The sequence below is a fragment of the Crassostrea angulata genome, chromosome 4 (assembly GCF_025612915.1).
Source record: "Crassostrea angulata isolate pt1a10 chromosome 4, ASM2561291v2, whole genome shotgun sequence".
Lineage (NCBI taxonomy): Eukaryota > Metazoa > Mollusca > Bivalvia > Ostreida > Ostreidae > Magallana > Magallana angulata.
The window spans coordinates 14,509,475-14,537,470 of record NC_069114.1 but is presented as its reverse complement, the minus strand read 5'-3'; the positions used below and the strand labels follow the sequence as shown (position 1 = coordinate 14,537,470).

Sequence of the window (27,996 nt, the reverse complement as noted above, 5' to 3'; positions counted from 1 at the left end):
TCAGTTCTTCCTTGTTCGACGAATTGGCTGTGTCAGGAGTGCCAGTAGTTCATCTTGAAACGGGGATTAATGAATGGTTAAAAAAATGTGTCAGAATTACTTTTAAAATTATTTCTTGTTATAAATGTCAATATTTTCTTTTCAACGCAAACCCTAAAACGTACAGGGAAAGATGACTTAAATTAATTGTGAAGTGATAACGAAGTCAGCACAAAATATAATATGATCCAGTATCATAAACTACATGTTGACATTATATAAACAGTTATCTGGGTTTTCCCACTATATATGCAGTAAGTATTTACTCAACAGACAAAACTATTTATCAACCGTCTGTACATTAAAACTGCACAACCACGATTAACTCCCTACCCTGGAATTTACATATTTGGAGTACAGCTTCCTTATCTACACAACCACGTTGCCAGCTGGCCTAAGAGTTTTGTCAGTGTCAGCATACATGTATATGGTACTTCTCACCTGGATTTTTTGTTCGCAATTCTTAAAAAAATTAGTTGTAACGATTAAAAAGCTTACCTTTCACATGTAAAGGCACTATTGTTTTTTCCAAAACAACTATTCTTTCTAAAATCAATGATAAACAAAGATAATAACAAAAGCTCATTATATCACTTAAAACTACCTTAAACAATTTAATTAATGTATATGTTTATATTAATCAAATAATGCTTTAAAAATCAATAATATGTATTATGAACGAAAATGAAAACAAATTATTGATTGATAATAATTAAAGTAAACTAGAGCAGAGCGCGTTCCAAAGCGATGAGTGGGTCTTCCGTTAAAGTCCAAAGTAAAGCTAGAAGTATCTCTAAGAAGCAGAGTTCTTAAATTAATAAGTAAACATAAAAATGTTCCCGTTCATTATTTTTAAATTACAATTGAGTTGACGCTTTAAAAAATAAACTGCTCCTACCGTTTATATGAGTAAATATTCCTCAAACAACATAAACCAGTATTTTATGAATATTTATGATATTTTATTATTTTAGTAAATACTTTTATATTACTCCCATCTATACATCTATTACAAATATTCAATACAGTCGTGTATGTCGAGTAATTGTATGATAACGTGTATCAATTTGAATACAATGTTGGTCATTTTAGTTTGAAACAATGATAATGATAGAAATACACTCACCAGCTTGTTTTAGTTTATCCTCACCGTTGTCACCGTAGCAGTATTCTTTGGATGATTTAGTCGTACTTTTTGTTGGATCAACCATAACATTGTCTTTGTCCTTAACTTCTTGTCAATGAATAATATTTAATCTTAACAAATGTGAAAATGTTTGTTCTTTCTTTCTTTTTCTGTTATAAATCAATATCATTTTGAGTTTAATAACCATTGTTTTCGTATTGATTCTAACCAAACCTAAGACAAAACCATTGTAGCTCTTTACTAAAAGATAACATATATTTTACATGTACCTGCTGTGTGCAATTGCACAGTTTTGAAGTCATCTTTGAAATAGTCGATGCCTAGTGTGCTTAGTTGCTCTTTGTCATGTTGCTTCATATCAAAAAGTCGCTCAATGTAAATTTCTTTGATAGATAGGACTATGAAAAAACTGGACGAGTAGAGATATCCATTAACACGGACGTCTTCTATACTACAACCAACTATTCTAGAGACGGTTTCTCTAATTTTAGTTTCATCTTCTGTGCTAAATTGTTGTAGATATCTTACCACGTGGAAACGAACGTTTCGATATCCATTTTCTGTCAATCATTAAAAAACTGTATCAATATAATCCTTAAAAAAGTTTGTATTTTATAACTTTTTATTAGCGTTATTGGTAACTAATGTATTGTATATTTTTTATTTATATTATACGTTCAAAGTTCCTTTGTGGTAATAAAGCTTATTATTAAAGTTACAGTAGAAAATTGGTAACAAAATACCTGGTAGGAAAAAGTGACATTTAATTTAATTTTTGCTAAAACCATGATTTTACAAATCTTTGAAACAAGCAAGATTCGCGATAATAATCAATACGATAGACAAAGTCTTCATGTAACTAGAGCAAAGCTCGTTGCAAAGCAACGAGTGGGTCTTTTGTTAATGTCAGAAGTAAAGCTGGAAGTTCCTGTCAGAAGCAGAGCTCTTAAACCAACAACAAGATTAACGAAAATATAAAGATGAAAAAATCGAATTATTCCTGGTACGACTTAACAAAATACGAATGATTTTAAGTACGACTTAACAAAAACATTTCCGATTTCAAGAACGACTTAACAAAAAAAATCCGAATGTGTTCAAGTACGACTTAACAATTATTTTTGGTACGAGTTAATTTTACTCTGAATATTACGCTATTTTTTAAATTAAGGAAGCGGAATCAAAATTTCCGGAAAAATCCATTTTTAAACCCCGATATCTCTGTTATGCATCGTCCGATTTTGAAACGGTTTTCAGTGTTAGATTCAGCTTAATAAGCTCTACAAAACACATATTCGTTTTAGATTTGATCAGAAAATTCATTTTTTCGAAAAAATTGTTTCACTTCCGGGTTCGACCGGAAGTGACAAAATAATTTTTTCTGTACATTTGCCATAAGTCAATCCGCAGATTTACAATCACAGAAAATTTCAAGTCTTTATAAACAACCGTTTACGAGAAAAGTGCTGGACAAAATCACTTTTTGAAAATTTTTAAAATGACGTAACTAGAAACGGGAAGTGACTTAATGACTAAAAGTTTGAAGGCTTCAAGGGACAAGAAATTAAATTAATCCCTGAAAATTTCTTGCAAATTGGTTGAATAGTTTTTGAGATATAAAGCAAAAAAGAAGTCAGAAGGAAAAACAAGAAGAATAACTAGAGCAAAGCTCGTTGCAAAGCAACGAGTGGGTCTTCCGTTAATGTCAGAAGTAAAGCTGGAAGTTCCTGTCAGAAGCAGAGCTCTAAAACCAACAAAAAGAGTAACGAAAATAAAAAGATGAAAAAATCGAATTATTCCTGGTACGACTTAACAAAATACGAATGATTTTAAGTACGACTTAACAAAAACATTTCCGATTTCAAGAACGACTTAACAAAAAAAATCCGAATGTGTTTAAGTACGACTTAACAATTATTTTTGGTACGAGTTAATTTTACTCTGAATATTAGGCTATTTTTTAAACCAAGGAAGCGGAATCAAAATTTCCGGAAAAATCAATTTTTAAACCCCGATATCTCTGTAATGCATCGTCCGATTTTAAAACGGCTTTCAGTGTTAGATTCAGCTTAATAAGCTCTACAAAACACATATTCGTTTTTGATTTGATCAGAAAATTCATTTTTTCGAAAAAATTGTTTCACTTCCGGGTTCGACCGGAAGTGACAAAATAAATTTTTCTGTACATTTGCCATAAGTCAAACCGCAGATTTACAATCACAGAAAATTTCAAGTCTTTATAAACAACCGTTTACGAGAAAAGTGCTGGACAAAATCACTTTTTGAAAATTTTTAAAATGACGTAACTAGAAACCGGAAGTGACTTAATGACTAAAAGTTTGAAGGCTTCAAGGGACATAAAATTAAAATAATCCCTGAAAATTTCTTGCTAATTGGTTGAATAGTTTTTGAGATATAAAGCAAAAAAGAAGTCAGAAGGAAAAACAAGAAGAATAATAATAATAAAAACTAGAGCAAAGCTCGTTGCAAAGCAACGAGTGGGTCTTCCGTTAATGTCAGAAGTAAAGCTGGAAGTTCCTGTCAGAAGCAGAGCTCTTAAACCAACAACAAGAGTAACGAAAATAAAAAGATGAAAAAATCGAATTATTCCTGGTACGACTTAACAAAATACGAATGATTTTAAGTACGACTTAACAAAAACATTTCCGATTTCAAGAACGACTTAACAAAAAAAATCCGAATGTGTTCAAGTACGACTTAACAATTATTTTTGGTACGAGTTAATTTTACTTTGAATATTACGCTATTTTTTAAACCAAGGAAGCGGAATCAAAATTTCCGGAAAAATCAATTTTTAAACCCCGATATCTCTGTTATGCATCGTCCGATTTTAAAACGGCTTTCAGTGTTAGATTCAGCTTAATAAGCTCTACAAAACACATATTCGTTTTTGATTTGATCAGAAAATTCATTTTTTCGAAAAATTTGTTTCACTTCCGGTTTCGACCGGAAGTAACAAAATAATTTTTTCTGTACATTTGCCATAAGTCAATCCGCAGATTTACAATCACAGAAAATTTCAAGTCTTTATAAACAACCGTTTACGAGAAAAGTGCTGGACAAAATCACTTTTTGAAAATTTTTAAAATGATGTAACTAGAAACCGGAAGTGACTTAATGACTAAAAGTTTGAAGGCTTCAAGGGACAAGAAATTAAAATAATCCCTGAAAATTTCTTGCAAATTGGTTGAATAGTTTTTGAGATATAAAGCAAAAAAGAAGTCAGAAGGAAAAACAAGAAGAATAATAATAATAAAAAAAAACAATAGAATAACAAGAGGGTCTTCCGTTGAAAACGGAAGACCCTAAAAAACAATAGAATAACAAGAGGGTCTTCCGTTGAAAACGGAAGACCCTAATAATAATAAACTAGAGCAAATGTCGTTGCAAAGCAACGAGTAGGTCTTCCGATAATGTTGGAAGTAAAGTTGGAAGTTCTTGTAAGAAGCAGAGCTCTTAAACCAATAACAAGAGTAACTAAAATAAAAAGATGGAAAAAATCGAATTATTCCTGGTACGACTTAACAAAATACGAATGATTTTAAGTACGACTTAACAAAAACCTTTCCGATTTTAAGAACGACTGAACAAAAAAATTCCGAATGTGTTCAGGTACGACTTAGCAATTATTTTTGGTACGAGTTAATTTTACTTTGTACATAACGCTATTTTTTAAACCAAGGACGCGGATCAAAATTTCCGGAAAAATCAATTTTTAAACCCCGATATCTCTGTAACGCATCGTCCGATTTTCAAACGGATTTCAGTTTCGTATTCAGCATAACCAACTCTACAAACCTCATAAACATTTGAAATTGAAACGAAAAATTCGAAAATTCGAAAATTTTAAAACACTTCCAGTTTGGACCGGAAGTGACGGAAACTAAATTCCAGCCTTATGTCTAAATAAAAACAATCAAAGCTTCAACACAGAAAATTCCAAGTCTCTATCTTGAAGCATATTTGAAAAACGCCCTGGACAAAATCACTTTTTTAAAATTTAAAAATTGACGTAACGTAAAAACAGAAGTGACGTTGTAATTAAAAATTTAACATCTTTGAGGCACGATAATGCAACATAATCCCTGAAAGTTTTTTGTAAATCTGTTGAAAACTTTTTGAGATATTAAGCTTTAAAAAAGTCAGAAAAATAAAGAAAAAGAAAAATAATAATAACGAGAAAGATGTCATTAGACGCAGAATTCTATGCGCAACTTAGATATTATGTTTAAAAATTAGTCTGAGGTAATTTAAACACGATTTAATTAAATTTAAAATTTTTAAAAAGTTTAAAAACCATCCAATCAATTCAACAAGGATGTCATTAGACGCAGAATTGTAAGCGCAACTTCGTAATCATGTTTCAAAACTAGTCTGAGGTCATTTTAACGCGATTTAAATAAAATTAAAATTTTTGAAATTTTTTAAATTCATCCAATCAATTCGAGAAGGTTGTCGTCAGACGCAGAATTTTAAGCCCAGCTTAGATATCATGTTTTAAAATTAGTCTGAGGTCATTTTAACGCGATTTAAATGAGTTTAATTTTTTTTAAAAATTTAAAATTCATTCGATCAATTCGAAAAAGATGTCATCAGACGCAGAATTGTAAGCGCAACTTAGATATTATGTTTAAAAATTAGTCTTAGGTAATTTAAACACGATTTAATTAAATTTAAAATTTTCAAAAAATTTAAAAACCATCCAATCAATTCAAAAAAGATGTCATTAGACGCAGAATTGTAAGCGCAACTTTGTAATCATGTTTCAAAACTAGTCTGAGGTCATTTTAACGCGATTTAAATAAAATTAAAATTTTTGAAATTTTTTAAATTCATCCAATCAATTCGAGAAGGATGTCGTCAGACGCAGAATTTTAAGCACAACTTAGATATCATGTTTTAAAATTAGTCTGAGGTCATTTTAACGCGATTTAAATGAGTTTACATTTTTTAAAAAATTTAAAATTCATTCGATCAATTCAAAAAAGATGTCATCAGACACAGAATAAGAAGCGTAACTTAAATATTTTGTTTTTAAATTAGTCTCAGCTTTAGTCTCAGCTCATTTTAACATGATTAAATTAAATTTAAAATTTTCAAAAAATTGAAAATTCATCTAATTAATTCGAGAAAGATGTCATTAGACGCAGAATTGTAAGCGCAACTTAGATATTATGTTTAAAAATTAGTCAGAGGTAATTTAAACACGATTTAATTAAATTTAAAATTTTCAAAAAATTGAAAAAATCATCCAATCAATTCAACAAATATGTCATTAGACGCAGAATTGTAAGCGCAACTTAGTAATCATGTTTCAAAACTAGTTTGAGGTTATTTAACGCGATTTAAATAAAATTAACATTTTTGAAAATTTTTAAATTCACCCAATCAATTCGAGAAGGATGTCATTAGACGCAGAATTCTAAGCACAACTTAGATATCATGTTTTAAAATTAGTCTGAGGTCATTTTAACGCGATTTAAATGAGTTTAAAATTTTTAAAAAATTTAAAATTCGTTCGATCAATTCGAAAAAGATGTCATCAGACGCAGAATTGTAAGCGCAACCTGGATATCATGTTTTAAAATTAGTCTGAGATCATTTTAACACGATTTAATTAAATTTAAAATTTTTAAAAAAATTAAATTTCATCTTATTTATTCGAGAAAGACTTCATTGGACACAAAATTGTAAGCGCAACTTAGATATTATGTTTTAAAATTAGTCTGAGGTCATTTTATTACGATTTAATTAAATTTAAAATTTTCAAAAAAATTAAATTTCATCCCATCATTTTGAAAACGATTTTATTAGACGCAGAATTAAAGTGCAACTTAGATAATATGTTTTAAAATTAGTCTGAGGTCATTATTACACATCCATTGTGTTTTAAAATTTAGCTTCCGTACTCGGAATTTCCGGACAATGATTTTCCTCGTGAGGCTAGATGTTCATGTCATCTATCAATTATGAAAATATCAGCTTCTTATCTTTGCTTGTTTTTGAAGAAATGCGTGGACAAGGAGAATTCGTAAAAAACGTGTCCTATATTTTGACCCCAGCTAGCTTCCGTACTCGGAATTTCCGGACAATGATTTTCCTCGTGAGGCTAGATGTTCATGTTATCTATCATTTCTGAAAATGTCAGCTTCTTATCTTTTCTCGTTTTTGAGGAAATGTGTGGACAAGGAGTATTCGTCAAAAATGTGTCCTATATTTTGACCCCAGCTAGCTTCCGTACTCGGAGTTTCCGGACAATGATTTTCCTCGTGAGGCTAGATGTTCATGTTATTTATCATTCCTGAATATTTCAGCTTTCTATCTTTGCTCGTTTTTGAGGAAATGTGTGGACAAGGAGTATTCGTCAAAAATGTGTCCTATATTTTGACCACAGCTAGCTTCCGTACTCGGAATTTCCGGACAATGATTTTCCTCGTGAGGCTAGATGTTCATGTTATCTATCATTTCTGAAAATGTCAGCTTCCTTTCTTTTCTCGTTTTTGAGGAAATGTGTGGACAAGGAGTATTCGTCAAAAATGTGTCCTATATTTTGACCCCAGCTAGCTTCCGTACTCGGAGTTTCCGGAAAATGATTTTCCTCGTGAGGCTAGATGTTCATGTTATTTATCATTCCTGAATATTTCAGCTTTCTATCTTTGCTCGTTTTTGAGGAAATGTGTGGACAAGGAGTATTCGTCAAAAATGTGTCCTATATTTTGACCCAAGCTAGCTTCCGTACTCGGAGTTTCCGGACAATGATTTTCCTCGTGAGGCTAGATGTTCATGTTATCTATCATTCCTAAAAATTTCAGCTTCCTATCTTTGCTCGTTTTTGAGAAAATGTGTGGACAAGAACTTTTTAAAAAATGACAAAATGGCGGATAAGTCCGAACCGGAAGTGATTTTTACAAAATAAAAAAAAGCGTATCAAGTTTAGATGATAATAGATCGATGCTGAAAATTTGACAAAAATCGGACCACCCATCTCCGAGAAATCTTCTGCACAAAAATTGTAAAGAAAAAAAAAAGAATTTAAAAAAAAGTGAAAAAGAAACATTACAATAATAGAAGGGTCTTCCGCTGAAGACGGAAGACCCTAAAAAAAACAATAGAATAACAAGAGGGTCTTCCGTTGAAAACGGAAGACCCTAATAAAAACTACACCTTAACAGGGAAATAGAATAAACATAGCAAAATATTCATTTTTGCATAATTAGTGCAGTACATATTTTTGTCATCGTTACAATTCCTGTTGGGAACAAAAGGTTTTATTTGATGTGTTTCTAATATGTACATAATATAGATAACTGTATTTTTGTGTAGAACTAATCTCAAAAAACTTTAAACAATATTAAGCATATCAAACATGATTGTAATGGTGTTGCTAAGAAAATATTCGGTGAATTAGTGAAATTTGACTTAAAATACTAAATATTTTGTATGATGCCGAGATATTTTATTGTTGCCATTCAATTACTTTAAACATATTGAGATATATTTTAAAGAGCATCTTTAGCCTTATTATATTACTAAATATAAAACCGGCAATGTATTTTTGAGCGTAAGGTACTGTATTACATGGTTTTTTTGCACCAATTTTAGACTGAAGCCATTGTCATGTTTGATATGTTGTTGGACAACTACACCGGAGCGTTACCATGAAAAATATATTTTCATATTTAGTGCAGGGGTCAATACTACTTATGGTAAAAAAAAGAATGAATCTGCAGAGTGGGCAAAACATGATCCCTATACTATTTCTTTATTATTATGTTTATTTTACATTTTTAATGAAGAAGATTTTTTTTGTTATAAATTTTATGGCGTTACTTTTTACTAAAAACGGCCATTTTAAAACATACTCGTTCGAAATATGTGCAGCCTAAAAATAGATATATAATTCAAAGAAAAAAAAGTCAATTCTTTTGACTTATTGATAGCAAAAACTACAAAGGTTTTTGTTTATAACAAAACATATGCGAAACAAATATGTTATCTTAATCATAGTAGAAAAAGTTAACTAATCAGTTAATTGTACAGTACATCTATATTACCTGGTGGTTTTTCGTAAAAATGCATTGCCTTTCGCTCTTTTGCATATTCAATGCATTCCTTTTCTAGTTCTTCACAGTTTGTCCTTTTGAGCAAAAACTGCATTGGAATAACGTCAGTCGGACTCAGTATGTTTTCTCTTAAAAGAATTTTGAAGCAATCTTGTGCATTCTTTGCTTTCTCTAGTTCTGTGACGTCTTTAATATTGTAAGATGCTGCATGTACAATACATGAATTACAAGAAGTTTACAGCCATTTTTTCTATGATTTCAGACAAGAATAAAATAAAAAAAAACTTACTTTGAATGAGGAATTTAAGTTGATCATTTTTTTCTTTAGGAAATTTCTCTGCCAATTCACTGAGCCAAATGCTAAACGGAATACGAATTCCACCTTCAGCATAAAACTTTCCTATAAATGACATATAAAAGTTATAAAACCAACGTGGAAGAAACATAAAAGTTGCAAATTGAGTTGTTTTTCATTAAAAAGAACTATTAAAAAACAAAATTAATTTGAAATAGTATCAGTTGGCTGTAGTAATAATGTATAGTAGGTGTTTAATGTGATTCTTACCGAGCGTCTTCTTTTCTCTCATTTGTTCTTCTTGAATATTTTTACCTTAAACAACATATGAATATAGTTGTCGTTTCGAAAATAAAACTATTATTTGAAAAAAAAAACCCACAACATAACAGGGTTTTTAAACATTTGCAATAACTGGCAAATCTGTTTTCATATTTTTTTTTCATTTTGATTTTCACAATAACATTTAAGATATGATATTTGATACTGAATGCATAGAAAATCATGAAAGTTACTAAGATCACCATATCAGCTTAAGACCTACATAACTAAAGGTTGAGTTTTGTAATTGTAATTATTTGAACAATATAAAAACTATTTAATGTTTTTAATTTTATAACAAAGTAAACGTAAGTATATAGAACTTCCAAACATTTTAAAAGCATTTTTTCTTGTAAACATTACATTTACTATTTAGATTCGTGTTTTTATTACAACACCGGATAGTAAACACAAACAATAATTATAATCTGCGTAACGATTTGTTTGAAAAAAAAAATATGTCTGGAATTTAGTTTTAATTTAGACAGTTTCAAAACCATTGGACGTTTTATTTAAGGAAAAAAACCATTAGATGTTTGACTTTCCAACTTTTTTAATAATGCGTGTATTAGGTCCTTTAACGTTTATTAAACTTTATTCCGGGCGGGGGTTTTACCTGTCGATCTTGGTAAAGAAGCAGTTAAATGTGACTAAGAATAAAATATAAACAAATATTACAGTGTAATTGTACTTGTTGTTCAGCTACATGTCTTATGTTTATACATAAAAACTATAAGTACTAAAAATGAGTAGAACTAGCAATATGTTTGTAATTTACATTGTGCATCCAAAATGTGTTCTTTAATATAATTGAATAATAAACATTCACAACCCCCCCCCCCCCCCCCCGTTCCCAATAATTACATGCACCAAATTGTTTTTTAAAAAAATAAGCAATAGTGGAGAAAAAATGAAATACAGCCAAGATGTCATTACACATAATAGAAATATTGGATGAAAATGCTAATTAAGGAAATGTAAACCTGACATGAAACTAATTGAACAATTGAACAAAAATATTTTAACAGACTCTAATCAATTCGCTTTTGTCCAAAAATACATTTTAAACGTATGTAAATGAGTTCGTTTCATTGACAACGACCTTCAAAATTACCAATGTTCAAAATAATTAGAACGAGAAAAAAAAACTTAAATGCAAATTAAAAATGTCATAAAAGACATATTTACAATTAACTAGAACACTTTTCTTACCAACAAATTAAAACAGATTAATGAATATTTTCTTTATCTGATAATAAGATTATTGGAATTCTTTTTATTCAATCTGTCTTTCTAGCTTGGATTTCCTCTGACCACTAAAAAAGAGACATTTTTTTTACGTGACCAGGCTCCGGGATCATGAAACTGCCTTATATTTAATGTCGAATTTTGTCTTAAATCTAAGATTTAGACTTACTTAAGATTGCTTACTTAAGTGGATCACAAAATGATCTAAGAAAAAACTTAGCTAAGATTTGTGTTAGCTTAGACGTCATAGTAACTCATGCGATTTTTCGACCGAATTGTTAAAAGTGGAACTCTTCTTTGTTTGAAGATTCCTATCGTCTGCATTGTAAACAGCATCATAATCATGGATAGCATTAGCGATAACGATAAAACAAAACGACAGCGGAAGATGAACTGGGACCCAAAGGAGGAGGTAGTTTTAGTGGAGGAGATGTCCAAGCGGGAACAGTTGTTGTTCGGGAAGCTGGACGGGCCAGGGAGAACCACGATCGATAAGACAAACGCCTGGAAGGAGGTTATGGATTTATTGAATGCGTAAGTTTGTTTTCCTTCTCATCATGCATATCGAATAAATTAGATACGTTATAAAGTTATAAAATCATATTTATAAGATACTTCAAACAAATATTAGTATAGTTTCCTACTGGATGACATGACAGTTATATAGACTTGTTTACACACTTTCACTTTTATAAAGGGAAATAACTTCAATAGCAAGTCCACAAAGGGAAAAACCTAGACTATAAATAGAAATACATGTATATCGCTTTTTCACATGGCCAAACTCATATAATTTTATAACTCGTCAATTTTCATGCCATTCATATATAAATTGATATATGCATAAGTATATGGCTGTAGCACTTCAATTAGAAAATTTGCAACCCAAAACGATATTTATTTGAAGGATTTTAAAATCAAGATTTATAAACTTAACTTTTCTTCACAACATACTATGCCATAATTTTTATTTCAAATATAATAGTTTCTCATCATTGTGATAAATCATTTAAGATTTGTTTGTAATTTGACATGTATATTTTTTTATACATACATAAAGACTGTAAATTAATTTATTAAACCAGATGTGAATAAAGAATAAATAAATTAGGGCCCCTAATTTTGGGAAATAGATTGATTTGATTCGCATAAATATATTTTCTTCATAAAATTGCTGTTAAATGTAGTGTATGAATGTTTAAGATAAATTAATTGCTCTTTTTTCTTAGCGGAAATGTAAATTCTCAAAGAACAGTACCAGAAATATTAAAAAAAAGTATCAGAACATCAAGCAGAAAGGTAAAATACTAGTATATCTTGCTTAATTCAATTGAAAGTTTTATTTACATTATTTATACAGGATATTGCTTACACAAAATAATGATTAAATTATATCAAATAATCCAAACATTACTTAGGTAGGTTTATTTTATATTGTTTTAAATGAATAAATTGCATCAATTGTTATGATCTTAATTGCAGCAAAACAAAAGAGAAGCGCCATCTTGCATCTAAGGACTTGGGATGGGAAGAAGCCCTCCTCTCCCAACCTAAATGAACAACTTTTGTTGGATAACTTGGAAGGCAGACCAAGTTTATGTGGTCTTCCGTGTGGAATAGACACTGCAAGTGGTAAATATATATAATTGATGATACATGCATCAGATTCATAACTGTGTTTAATTTGTTTATACACCAGTCAAGGGTCCTTAGGACACACACACACACACACACACACACACACACACACACACACACACACATTTCATGATTATGACTGATAGTGGTTGAAATTTATGGAAAGAATGTACAAATCTGAAAAGCTAAAAGGATAAATCAGTATCATATGTTTTATGTTTTTTATAGCCAGCTAGTTTACTTTGTCTGACACCACAACTGTCACCCGGTATAATGTCCTACACAACATCCTACCAGCTCAGTATATCAGCAACCTGGGCCATCGTCAGCATCCAGTCTGCCCTCTCTACCAACTAGACATCACCACCATCCCAGAAAATTACAACGGAGACGCTGCTACATGAAGAACTTGAGAACATCAGAGAGAGAAGAAAATTGATCAAAGATCAGCAGCAACTAGTTCTTCTTCAGAAACATTACCTTCTGTTGAAGATCAAAGAGAGAGACCCATTTTTTGATGTAGATTTCTTAAATGAAATCTAATTTTTAAGGGTAATTTAAGCATATTGTATATGTATTGACTTATATTTATGTCCCGAGTTTAGCATTTTGTTTATCAATATTTCAGCTGTTCAATTTGACTTAATTCTCCTTTGAGCTATGAACTTCTCGTTTTGAATTTAATTACATGTATATTTAATTTACCTATATACCATTGATACTTAATCTTCAAGATTCATGCAGTTCCTTAGTTAATGTTGATTGACTTACTGATATTTCCCTATTTTTTATTTTAAAATATATGTGCAGGGCCAGATGCTGTTGGGGCATTTATTATCTACCTCTCTCTCTCTCTCTCTCTCTCTCTCTCTCTCTCTCATTTGTTTGATAGACGAATTAGGAAGATTTTTTTTATATTCTATTCTATTGAAGGTGAATTGCATTTTATTAGGCCCCAGCTCAGCGGATGCCCTATATAAGTGATCAGTCCGTTTGTCCATCCATCTATCCTTCCATCCATCCATCTGTCCTTCCGACATTTCTTGTCCGGAGCATACATGTACATTCTTTCCCCTTTGCTCCATCAGGCTCATACTTCTAAAAGCAGGGCCCTTTGAGATGGACACCATCTCAATGATATCTAGTTCTATTATATCTTATATTTGTGTCAATCGCAAAAATACATTAAGCCTTGTTACTAGAATAAACCTTTTATGTGTAAACTTTTGCAGATTTTTAATGTTGAAAATGTAAAAAAAAGCCTACGGTATATGTAATTTGGGTAAATTAATTCACTTTAGTTCGAAAATAAGACAAGATTTCAATAAAAAGTCAAATTAGTTCCTAATCCTATATGTACACTTTTGTAATTGTTCATACAAAAAGAAGTTTTTTCCTGTGAGAAGAAATGAACTTGAAACTGAATTTGATTAAACTTCATAGATTATTAAGGACATGTATAATATTCCACAATTCAACAGATTAATACAATAATTAAACTAATTTGTTGTGATATATATATATATATATATATATATATATATATATATATATATATATATATATATATATATATATATATATATATATATATACGAGGGTTGTTCGGAAATTATTGAGACATTTTCTCTTATTCTTTTAGTAAAACAGATAAACCCTTGAAATTTCACCATAACGTTAATCAGGATAGAGATTATCAATGTGAAAAGTTTCTTGCCAATGGCACTAATAGATCATTCCTGGTAAGCTGACCAACGTGCCTTCGTCCAGTGACCCGGCGAAACCGCAAACTTTTCGCAACGTCATTTTAACGCTTCTTAGTGCTCCTGTGTTTTAAACACCTTACAAACGAACGAAAATAAGAATCATTCTTTATTTCTCATCTTTAATTTTCATTTTAAGATGTTTTCATTTATATTTTCTCTCATTCTTGTTATTTTTAGGGGATGAGTCGAGTTATTTTTCCCGAAAGTCTAATTACTGTGAATGTCTCCTTCTGTCATTTTTTTATATATATTTTAGAACTGTTAACAACAGTTAGTGTGTCAAAAGTACTCGATAATTAATCCCTTTGGCCTAATTCTAGTTAAACAATCGGTGAAAAAATGTGATGAACTGAAGCTTTATACCTTGTCTTGTAATCGTATAGTTTTTTTAAGCAATTGATTGGCCTTAAAAGGTTTTCTTCTAAGATTTCCAATGGTTTGACGGTTTTCAATGCGCCGCCTTGACGTCAAAATTCAATGTAAAGTCGTTGTCGGATTTATATTGTTTGATAAATATATGTGTACCATATCCGTATTTCAACTCGAACATCAGTGAAACTTAATCAAAAGTTAGTCGCAAAGAAAAGCAAAATGAACATATTTAATTTGATTTCTTTTATCATTAACTGTAATTCTACAGACACTTATAAAGTAGATGTTTAAGTTGTTAAATTCATGGCTGCGCCGGGTACCCCGACCACCGATTTGTTTATCTACTGTCGTAAACAAAATATTAAATATTCTTTGAATATTACTTTGTTTTATTGTTTGATGGCGTTTCTTCGGTGTCTATGCCAATTTTCACCAAAATTCGTCAATTAGAAAAGCAAATATTCGAGTTGTCTCAAAAATTTCCGAACAACCCTCGTATATACATTACTGTGAACTATATACATGTATACGTATAAATTATTCAATGTTACATTTCAATACATTTGCTTTCAAATGAAATTTAAATGACACAATGTTAATACAATAAATTACAAGCATTGTTATCAATTAATTCTCTTATTTTCTGTTTTTTATGGAATCAAATTACCAAGTACTAATTATTAAATTAAAAATGAAGATATTGAAAGTTATAATGTACATGTTTAAAAAAGACAAGTACAACTCATAAGTGATAATTAATTTACAACATCAGTAAAAGTCAGCTAGAGGATGACCACAATGATTGATCTGATAGTAATTAATTTCTACAGCTTTCACATTACTGAAAAACAGGAAGATGGGTGATTTATTTATATTGTTATGGAAACGATAGAGAGAGCGAGAGGGAGAGAGAGAAAGAGAATTCAAGAGTGAGAAGAGTAAATCGAGTAAACAGAGAGTATAATAGATAAAGAGAAAAAGTATAAAGAAATTTAGGAGAAAGGGGAATAGATAGAGAAAGAGTGTAAAGAGAGAGAGAGAGAGAGAGAGAGAGAGAGAGAGAGAGAGAGCTGGAGAGAAAGAGTAGATAAAGAGGGGGTAGAGAGAGAGAGAGAGAGAGAGAGAGAGAGAGAGTGTGTGTGTGTTTGAGAGAGAAGAGTAGATAGAGAGAGTACTATAGATAAACAGAAAAAAGTATAATGAAATTTAAGAGAATGAGAAGATAGAGAAAGGGTACATGTATAAAGAGAGAGAGGAGTAAAGAGAGAGAGGAGTGGTCAGAGAGAGTGTAGATCTTTCAATTCGGAATAAACTAAAAATGAAAATAAGACTAATTAATTATATCTAATTTGTCACTGATAAATGTTTAGTCAGAAATACTGGTAGTTAAATTAATGATCGAAACATTGCCTGGCAATGAACTCACGGTAACCAAAGCCGTTGTTGTTCGCTGGGTCTCCTATCTTCTGGATGTCTGGTCCAGCTATTGTCAGGTCATCTAGACTGAGAGTTACAATGTCTTGTCGCAGGATGCCGACATAATGCAAAACCACACAAGCGACAACATACTGGCAGGCTCTACCTGGGTCTGTCCCCAACCCAACTGCTAAACAGGGGAACCTCCTCTTGAGAATTCCGTATGTTTGCTCTATGAGTACGCAGGTACGGCATAAGGCTGTGTTGTACCTCTCCCGATACCTCATATTGTTGGTGGTGTTGAATGGGGTCATCAGGTATGTCCTGCAGGGATATCCGACGTCACCCAGGAGTAATCTATCATGCTGACCTGAAATTATTTGAATATCAAATTAAACTAACAAAAATTTCATAAAACATGTACTGCATGCTTGGTTTAAGCTTTTTATTCATCATGCCACAATTTCATCAATCAAATCCAAGAATGATTATGTTGTGACTTGTGAGGAAGTTAATTATATATATAATATATCTCTCTGCTGCATGTTGGTTATGTAATTAAGTCATTTTGGTCATCATGCACATCAAAACTTCCTTTAATTAAGCACATATACATGAAATATACATTTGTATTTAATTTTGAATAACTACAAAGATTTCTGAAAGCTGTCAAGCAATTTGACAAAAAGAACTGCATGAGGACTAGCTGACATTGAGTGTTTGACTGATATTAAAGCTGGACTAGCTAGAATGGGTCAAAACATTATAACCCCTCCTATATGAAACTTGTTATATGGGATACACTGAGGTATTATAATATTATTTATGTTTAGGCACCTACCATTTTCAAACTGATGGCATAAAGTACTCTCTCTGAAGACCCTTAAGTCATGACAAGATCCTGGCCATTTTGCCACACAGGTGGTTACCAAAAAATTGGTGTCACATGTCATCTGAAAACAAAATCAAATACTGATTTGTTTTTATTCCATTTCTAAACAATTTTATTCAGTATAAGTTATTGAGTATGATAAGGTAGCCAACACAGCCTATATTTAGCCTTGTCCTATGGATTTGAATTATAATTTAGCACCTGATTTGTCATATGTTGTCCAAAGCAAAAAGAGAGATCAATACACTTATCATCAAAATAGACATATATGTCACTGGTTAGTGGTCTTGTATTTTCATCAATATATAATCATTTTAAATTTAATGCCTGGAACCAGAATTAACATTTACCATGGCATTTAGGGAGTGGTATCCCTTTCTATTGACATAATCCGGCTCATTTTCAGTGGGCGTTTGAATCCTGATGAATGTGCCATCCACACAACCTAGCACATTTGGAAATCCTACAATATTTCAAAAAATCATTGTAAATACCAGTATTAGAACTTAAATTTCTGATTAGTAGTCATTTATTATATTTCCTAAGATTGCAACTATATGTATGCATCTATTTGGCACATATGATACGTTTAATTTGAACAAAAGACAAAAGATGATCCGAAAGATATTTTTGCTGTTTACCCCCCCCCCCCTTTTCCACTCCATTGAAGAAAAAATTATGCACACACATCTATAATATGCTTACAAATAATATGGTTGATAAAAAAATATAAAATATTTTTATAGGATTGATTTTTTAAAACGCTTACATTAAAATCTTTAAAAAAAAAAGGCTGGGACGTTAAGTATGGACCGAAATGCCTATGGGCTGAAAGGTATGGACCTTATCGAAAGGGGGCGCTATTGTTTGTCTACGATGTGACGGTCACATCTTATTTACAGTGGATCGTTGAGGAAGTCGGGAGAATTCTTACCTGCGATGGTATGGAACTTCCTTTTCACGTTTAATGCCTCCTGACCCGTCGGAAAGCGGATGAATCTTCCGGCAGTATGGCGATGGCCGAGCTAACTCTCCGGATACATCGTCCAGCCCAGGCCTTTGACACATACACGGCATCTCCACCGAGCTGGTGGAAAGCCCCAGTCGCCACAAACCTCAGGAACACCAAAAGTTGAAGCATTGGTGGAAGAGCCATGGACCTCCACGTTCCATGACTCACCGTGTCGGCAATCATATCACAGATATATATTATAGTGGGTCGACGAACACGTTACCTCTCAACGAGTTTGTCGTCTGTCCGCAATAGACCAATCTACACTTTACAAAAGTTATGTCCCTTGGCCGACATCTTTGGGGAAAACCCATATATTTCCCAAAGTAGCCTTTGTAGTTTAGAGGGTTGTGACGTCGTCATTTGACATTAAAAATTCGTTTCCGCTGTGAATTTTAATTGCCCCAAGTTGGGGCAACCCACACATGAAAGGAATAAATCAAATTCCAAGAGATTTATTCATAGGACGCCCAAATATTTAGTTGCTTAAAGAAGGGAAAAGTTGCTTTTTCCCTTTTGACCTTTCGGTTGACCCCGCAAAGGGGAACAACTTTTGCAAAATGTGGATTGGTCTAATCTAATGGACGGTCTCGAAACACACGAGGACGAGGGAGCCGCCTTCTCTGATCATTTCTTCTTAAAAATCTAACAAGTGCCGCCATGTTGAAGTTACTTAGTAACAATCGTTATTATACTTAAGTCTGCCTAATAGCAGTCTTAAGATTTAAAACAATATTTCAGACTTAACCCTAAGTCATTTTTTTGTGATCCACTTTAAGAACAATCTTAATTTGAGTGCAAATTTATTAACTTAAGTTTGACTTAAGATTTAAGACAGTTTCATGATCCAGGAGCCAGAGCTAGAAAAATTGCAAAAAATACTGTTTCGTATATTAAGGCTCTTTTTTAATGTTATTTTGAAAAAATGATAAAAAGCAACAAATTGATAATGAATAATTGGTATGTTGGTGAATTAGAAAAAAAAAATAATAACGTCTGAATTTCCTCTGACCTCTATTAAAATAGATGCTACAAACCCTACTCATCTGTTAGAAAAGACGTAAAATTCAGTTTAAATGGAAATTTCTTTCAACTAGTTATACTGTGAACTTGCATAAGTTCTTGCAGAAAAAAAATGATTGAGTTGTGTTGCAAATACTACAGACATTGAATAAAGAAAGGCTGAACATTCGAATTTCCACTGCACGCCTCATGAAAGTCAATACTGCCATAAATGGTTGTATTTCTAAAAACCAAACATATTAAAGAGGATTCTTTGATTTGACATTTTTTTCACTTCAAATTTATATTAAAGAGTTTATTTTAAAGGCAATTAACCAACTGAGTGTCAAAGTTGTGCATCTGATATAATCAAGAATTTCTGGTCTCTGAAAAAAAAAGAAAAACATGCAAGGAAACTTTAATACACACAACTTTTATTAAGCCTTTGTTGAGAGATTTAAAATACAATTAAACCAAATAAATTACAGGTTTCATAAAAAATTATACGTTGACTGTTATAAAATAAAATAGACTTCAGACTGATTAATGGATGGACAGAAAGACACTGATAGATAGAAAGGATTATTTGATATACTGTGCCATCACAAAATTAAACATAATTATAAACATAAGACATATATTTTAAAAATCAGTTTCTCCACATGAACAGTAAACAGTATCCATCACAAACTTCATTACTGCACTTGGTCAGTTTTAACAACTGTGGATATCTATCAATTGTATTTCTTATAGCATATATGCATGTATCATAATATATAATCTTTTACAATAATAATTCCTAATTGTATGCATTTTATGACCACATAATTCATAACTTTTGGAGTTTAAGAAATGGTTTTCAGATCCAAGTAAATGTAGTAAATCATTAATGGTAGATTATCACTGGTTTGGTCGAGCTTAATATATCAAGATACATGTATGTTGTGTTGCTTAATAATTGTCTTAATATTATATCATAAATGTTTAAATAAATATTGTCATCCTTAAATTGCCAATAAATGATCCAAGCCATCAATCTGGAAAGGCTTTATCAGGATGAACAAAAGAGAAACAATAATCTGATTATCAGCACTTCTCTTCATCACTCATGGTTTCAGTTCTTTACTTTTTATATTTTTTCCGCATTGTGTCTTGTATTAGGAATGACCTCGTTAACACATACCAATGATGTTTCCATATCTTGGAGGTTTGAAAAATCGGTATAAAAAAACAAAATGATATTACTGTTACAATTACTTTTAACATATAAGAAGGACTCATATGAAAGGATGATTTTAAGAAGCTACGTGTAGAGAATGAAAATCCATATAGGCATATTATGAAAGTGTACGCAACATAGACAGACAGAGCCTTATATAAATGGGTAATTTTACCTAAAAAATTGATACCAGGTGAAACTTGTCAACATTTGATTGTAATCTTCAAAATTTAAATTAATGTTACTTAACTTGACAATTTCAAATCTTATATGACTGTGTGTATTTAGAAATCTTATGTTTTCATGATTTAAAAAATAATAAGAATTTGTAACAATAATGAACACATCACATGAACTCTAAATATGATGTGAGCAATTACAATGTATATCAACCGATATGATAGTATGATGATATACTAATTTTTCCTCAACTGCACTTTGCTTTTACAATTCAAAAGAGGTGAATATCAGTCAGCTGTTCAAATGGTTTCACAGTACAGAGAATAAACATTATCAGTTATTGATAGTGAATAAAAGATTAATTCTAAATGTTGGGAACTATATGTGCTAAAAAATTATCAATACAAACATAAATCCTATTTCCTTACACATATACTGTTCAAGCTGATGTGCATGTAAGTGTTACACTAAAATCACTTTGTGAGTAATTGTTGGTAAATAAGCTTGCCATATGCTAGAGTTAGCTCAGGGCCCTCTACGCTAACAGATGTGTATATACGCCTGCTTAACCTTACCATTGATCATGGTTAATTTTATTTGAGAAAATTCGAACTAAAATTGTGATTATTTTATATACAAACACTGACTAAATTAACAATGAATATTTTTTTTTTCATTTTTGAACAAATTAGGATTATTGTTTAGCTATTCTTGATATAGGCTAGGCGATATTTTTTCACGTCGATAATATACGAGCATAATAATCTGTAACGTTAACATAATGCAATAGCACATGTCATGATAACACACCTACCATGCTTAATGCTCGCAAATGACAGCTTTAGATCACAGGGAACTGGTGTATTGTCTCGTCCTTTTTTTCACTCCCTTTTTATGACACCCGACATCGGTTTGTGTTTGCAATATTCGTCGTACACTAATAATATCAATCAGTTTTTGCCATTCCGACTTGTTGTTTATATCGAGATTTGGGAAATAACCGGAAATCGGCGCAAGTTTGTCGCTAATTTTAAGTTTGTTAATCGTTTTGATATTAATGTTGATATAAATGATACTTTATGGAAGTTAATTACGCAAATAAACTGTCGCTGTGGAAATACGACATCTCATCGCCAGACGACAGTTCGCTTTGCGCAATAAACTTGTTTTTGTCAGGTTCACATTCATTCATCCTTTTATGTAAAATGGTTGTGCAAACTTTTTTAACTGTAAAGAAATTCATTATAAAAGTGTTAAAATTCGTTATTATTCACTTCAATATAAGACTATAAGACTCAAAATGAGTTCGCTATATCCGTAAATTCGTTATATCCGAATTTGTTTTAACCGTAAATTTTTGCAAAGATTAGTTAAGAATTTTACCGGGGATTCAAAAACACTTCGCTATTTCCAAGAATTCGCTATATCCGTATTCGTACTAATTATATGGAAAATTAATTACTATATTACACGTACGTAAAACAAAAAAAATGTTTTGATACTAATGTTGATATAAATGATACTTTATGGAAGTTAATTACGCAAATAAAATGTCGCTATGGAAATACGACATCTCATCGCCAGACGACAGTTCGCTTTGCGCAATAAACTTGTTTTTGTCAGGTTCACATTCATTCAACCTTTTATGTAAAATGGTTGTGCAAACTTTTTTAACTGTAAAGAAATTCATTATACAAGTGTTAAAATTCGTTATTATTCACTTCTATAAAAGACTATAAGACTCAAAATGAGTTCGCTATATCCGTAAATTTGTTATATCCGAATTTGTTTTAACCGTAAATTTTTGCAAAGATTTGTTAAGAATTTTACCGGGGATTAAAAAATACTTCGCTATTTCCAAGAATTCGCTATATCCGTATTCGTACTAATTATATGGAAAATTGATTACTGTATTTCACGTACGTAAAACAAAAAACAAAAAAATATTCATTAAAACTATACGTTGTATTGAAAATTAATAATTAAATAACTTTTTCGCAAAATCATGTTAAATAATGTTTAGTTCCATGATTTGCGTGCATTTTAAAACAGATTTTCGCTGAAACATGTCGCCTTTTTAAGTGTCTGTTTGGTGTCGCTTTTTTGAGCTACTTTAAAATTTACGAATAATGATTGACGATGCAAACAAATATCTTCCCGATAATTGCCTATTTATATAACATTAATAGTATGGCACATGCGGTGGAGTAAAAATGTAAACAATTATAAAACGTATATTTAAAAAAACCAAAACCGTATTACCTGAAATCTCCCGTTTGTTCTCTCCAATTCGATTTTTAACCTCTATTTCGAAGACGCAATTATCGAGTTTTTCTAATTGTTTTATAACCAACACAGGGTGAGGGAAAGTATTTGATGTCCCTATATACTCTGCAGCACTGACATTAATGGGTTCAAAAGTGTCGGTATTTTTTTCCTTAATAGTCCATTTCACAGAATGCGGAACTGGTACCGATTTTATTGTCATCGTGAACTGCAAGCTACCATCCTCTTTTTTGATACATTCCTTCAAAAGAACCTCTGGAACACCTAGTGAAATAATTGTTAATTGGGGACAATGTGAAATATTCAATTGATAATTCGTTAACGTTGAACACGTTAATATGATAAAATGACAATTTGACTAGTAACCCTAGTCAAATGAGATCGTTGTTGTAGATAATAAAGACTTCGTTCAGTTTCTTAAAAAAAACTAGGTAAGTTTAGATTCAAATATTTCGATATTGCTTTATCTACATGCATGTATATACATATAGATATCGTTGTCACTGGCCAAAGATTTAATAAAATTCATTTTTTTATTCTCTCATCACCAAATAAATGGGGTACAAAACATATATAATTATATATACATACAATCTAGATGAGCAGAGCTTGCTTAATTGGCTAATTAATGATTAAAAAATAAAGGTTACATTGATAAGGATATAATGAACCTTATTATACTTGTCAGCTTATACATGTAACTAATTATTTTGTTAATCGATCTACATCAGCTATAAATTACTCTAATCACTTCTTCTTTCAAATGGGAAGACATGACAGTATTGGTTTTTGACCATTATCCTCATTGGACAGACGCGGAGAGGAAAAGCAAAGAAAAGTTATGGATGCACATATTCAATTCATTCAGACCTGATGGCATGAACAAACAAATGGACTTCCCTAAAATGAACGTTTCATAGCCTTACATCACCTGAAACCCAAATAGTAATTTCATCAAATCTGTCAACGGCGCCTCTTTCAGTTATCAGTCTCCCTTTTGCCTTTTATTTGTAAATAACTATTTTATAATTTCCTTATTTTTCTTTTTTTTTCTTTTTAATCAAACTCTTACCCATTATTAACTTAATGGAAACATTCGGGCCTAAATCATAAGGCACTCCCCGTACTGTTTTCAAGATAGGAACTTATTGTTGTGCTTCTTGAGATTTTGATTTGTGATGATTTATCAAAAAATACCATTATCATCTTTTCGTTTTGGCAAAGTATTTCATAAATGAAGTGTTAATCAATTCAGGGTTGACAAATTGATTATGGGTGCTTGCTCACAGAAAATAAACCCCATATTTTTGCTGTTGAATTCGTTGCCATTTAGACTTTAATTTTTACTGGTATTATCTGATGATCTGAGTTAACATTTGTACCTCATTTAGCTGTTACATTTTGCAAAGTTGTTCTCTTTTAGATCAATTTTATATTTAATTATCATTGTAACAATAGAATAAGAAATTAAACCCTAAAAATATCAAGTGATTCATATACATTTGATGTAATTTGTAATCTTCATTCGTTCTTATAAAGAAAAAAACAAATACGAGATGTATACATATAAAGCCAATTCGTATTTAAAATCAAAACGTTTAAAACACATGTAGTATGGATCTCGTAGTTATGTAAGCTATTTTTGTTTCAAAAACGATAAGATAAAAGTGTTATTTTACATACTGCTATTTGAGCATACGTCTTCCAGGGAAAAAAATGATATTCGATAAATAGTGTATTTTAGATTGAGACATTTCCTATTAAAATGGATTAAACAAACCCAATCGTAGCTTCATTTCTTTTTTTAGACATTTAGAGGAGTTATTATATAATTGTTACCTAGTAATATTACTGTGCTGCACGTCTCACCAACAGGGTTGGCAGCAATAAGTTGGTACTCGCCAGCATCATCATTATTCACGTTATAAATAGTCAGTGACGGGTCTTTTATGTCCGCCCCCGAATATTTTTCATCGTTTGTTGCAATGACTTTATGTTCAACGCCCTTAGTCCAATAAACATAGTTGAGTGGAGGTGATTCGTCATATAGGAATACATCACATTTCAGTTTCACTGAGTTGCCATGTAAAGAGCATGTCACTTCAGATAAATTTGGCTTACCTAAAAGAGATTTTGAAAAATAATACTTCATCTAAAATAATATTTCTAATTTAGCAGTCTTTAGATTGATAACTTATCATTTAAAAAGTAAATAAACATACTTCCTGTAACTTGTAAGAAAAGTTTGTTGCTTGTGCACTTTCCAATGCTATTTGATACAACGACTTGGTAGTATCCTTGTTGTTTCAAAGTAGCCTTCCGTACAAGGAGAGAATGTGAACATTTATCACTTCTGCTTCGTAAATATTTATCCGTATCAGTATCAAGATCAATAATTTTTTTTCCGTCAGGACTATGTTGCCATTTCACTTCATCAGGAGAAGGGTTTCCAGATACAGTGCAGTCGAATGTAGTATCTGATCCGCAAACAACCTTCGAGTTCGATGTTGATACTATATCTGCACTTGGTATGCCTATAAAAATCAAAGTACTGAAGTACTGAAAGCCGGGCTCTTTTGGTGTGTCTTTATGCATAGTGTGTAGTAAAGACTGAAAATCTCTCTCTCTCTCTCTCTCTCTCTCTCTCTCTCTCTCTCTCTATTTCTCTCTCTCTCTCATGCTTTTAATGATGCAAAGCATCAGAGAGCGACCAAATTTTGTAAGCGGCTATAAACACAAAAAATGTCTGTCTAGTAGAAGTTAAACAGTTTAACAGTTGCTGCCTTGAATTTTGCAACAAGCATTATATATTCAATCCCCGTTTCTTCATCGCGCAGCAAAGTAGTTCATGGAAATTCATGCGCATTGTGTGTGTCCAAAATGCATAGTAATGTTTTAAAAACACGTTATTAATAAGAAAACTAAAAAAGATAGACAATTCATTCAAAATTTAAAAAAAAAGAAACAAAATGCCAACACTTTTGACAAAACGTGACTCTTTGTGTAACTATTTGGTATAGCGGAAGCTTTACCTTGACGCTGTTTGGTTTTTTGTTTATTTGTGCTATTTATAGTAACATTGGCGATTTGCCTGCCTATAGCCAGGAGTCTGCTTTCAGCAGAGCCCGGCTAAAAATTATGTACATATATACACATACATGTGATAAAAATACATGTAATGTTTGAGGGTTGTCAGTGTTTTACTTTCCCGTATTTTATCAGGTTTTTTTTATATAAAATAATTACCTCGCAATATGATTCAGTATGAATGACAAAAACACAGTTCTGGTTAACATTTGACAGTTGCAATATCATAACTTTCAATCAAAAAATTGCGATCAATGGTAAAAATAATGCTTTTAATGCTATTAGATATTTTCAAAGCTACACTGTTATAAGAAATTCTGAGTCATCTAACCAACTTTATTTTAAAAACAAATTTCGTCAAAATTTTATAAATATAAAATGAAAGATATATTTCGCCAATGATGTCGTACCTAACTTTATGTTTTTTGAAACGGATCCAACAGCATTCCAAACTGTACATGTATATAATCCCATGTCATCTTCACCTGCCATTAAAATTGTAAAACAACTGTCCGCTTTTTCTCCTCCACGATATTTGTCGCATGGCACTTGAAGCTCCGAATTATTTTTTGTCCATCTTATATCCTTGATGGGTGAGTTTTCAGAGACTTTAAACACATAGTGAATGTATATTTTTCCTTCCTTTGAAGTAGCATTCAAATCCTCTAAACATGGAAGGTCTAAGCGAAAGAAAAATACAAAAAAGTGATGGATTTTTTATGGAGTACAAGATATTCAAGATAAACTGTTCCATCAATACTTAAAAAAAGAGTTAAAACCTCAAACGTTTGTAAATTTTAACTGTAATTGTTTTTTACTACATCGCATAAATAGGGATCACTGAACACATTTTCTTTTGTAAATACCTCCCTTTGGACGGAGATAAACTTTGTTGCTTAATATTTTGACATCGTAATTTCTTGAGAGAACAGCTTGGTATCCTGCTTCATCATCTTTACAAACGTTGTGGATAAGGAGCCGTCTATTGTCACTTCCCCTATACTTCTCATCTGTTACGTCTAATTGTTTACTAAGCATTCCGTCTACTCTATCCCAGCTGACTGGTAAAAAGACATCGTCTTCTAGTGTAATTTCAGCTTCAAAGCAAGCTGTTTTTCCACAAAATATTTCTGGTTCTCCAAATACACAAATTGCTAAAACCAAAAAAAAAAAAATCAAAAAAAAAATCATCAATTGTTATTTCAAGTTAGAATTTGTTTTAACCGCGTTATTTTTATGTGTATTCATGTTTGACATAAAAGAATGTAAACTGTAATATTTACCTCCGGAACATCCTTTCCGAAAAGTATACTCATCAAAAGTAAACGTTTTCCTCTCTAAATCTTGTAACATTTTATTGTAGTCAGTTGTACATCCATTGCTTGATGTATATTGTTGACACCGTTGGATAATACATTTTACATCACTCCAGAGGTCCTTGAATTTGTCGTCGGATATTTCTGCCGATGCAGAGTGTGCAACGATTGAGTTTCTGAGATACCTGATTCGTTCGATGTCGTCTCCAACTTCCAAGTCGTTACTTGCTGGTTTGTTTCCCCACTTGTTTGTTGGTTCAAGTGAAGGGCAAAGATTTCTGATTAGTCTGTACAGCAAAGTAATATCAAACTTGCTGTAATCGGGAGGATTGCAACACGTATTCCTTTGATCTGGATTAAGTTTGTATTTGCCTTTAACTAAAGGATCGCAATTTTGTATCTCTTGGTCTAGATCTATAGGCTGTATAAATATGGTCAAAATGTCTTGGAGAGTAAGTTTATTGATATCAATGCTAACAATTGAAAAACGCGCAAAATTCAATTGTGTCTGTGAAAGAGTCGTCGATGTCATTATTCAATGAGTAAGCTTAATTCATATAGCCTGTTATTTCAAATCCTTGCTTTGTTAAAACTGTCGTCTTCTTCATTTGAATCCTAAGTTTTATTGTTACTGATTTTTCTCTATAAGTAAAAAAACAAGGTCACAATTACTTTT

The 27,996-nt window shown here is 31.5% G+C and overlaps 1 protein-coding gene and 2 pseudogenes across 1 annotated transcript; 1 reads left to right on the top strand and 2 right to left on the bottom strand.

The window, feature by feature from the left end:
* LOC128182087 (uncharacterized) lies at positions 1-27,957 on the bottom strand. Its single transcript, XM_052850701.1, has 12 exons — positions 27,288-27,957; positions 26,871-27,158; positions 26,415-26,684; positions 25,140-25,451; positions 24,757-25,038; positions 22,894-23,181; positions 9,836-9,880; positions 9,560-9,670; positions 9,262-9,474; positions 1,456-1,746; positions 1,166-1,273; positions 1-53 (listed from the first exon to the last, which is right to left on the bottom strand). The coding sequence occupies exons 1-12, from the start codon at positions 27,850-27,852 to the stop codon at positions 1-3; spliced, it is 2,826 nt and encodes a 941-aa protein (XP_052706661.1). The 5' UTR covers positions 27,853-27,957.
* Positions 11,478-13,315, top strand: LOC128179899 (uncharacterized; annotated as a pseudogene).
* LOC128179894 (putative nuclease HARBI1) lies at positions 16,302-19,061 on the bottom strand (annotated as a pseudogene).
* Positions 27,958-27,996: the final 39 nt, after the last annotated feature.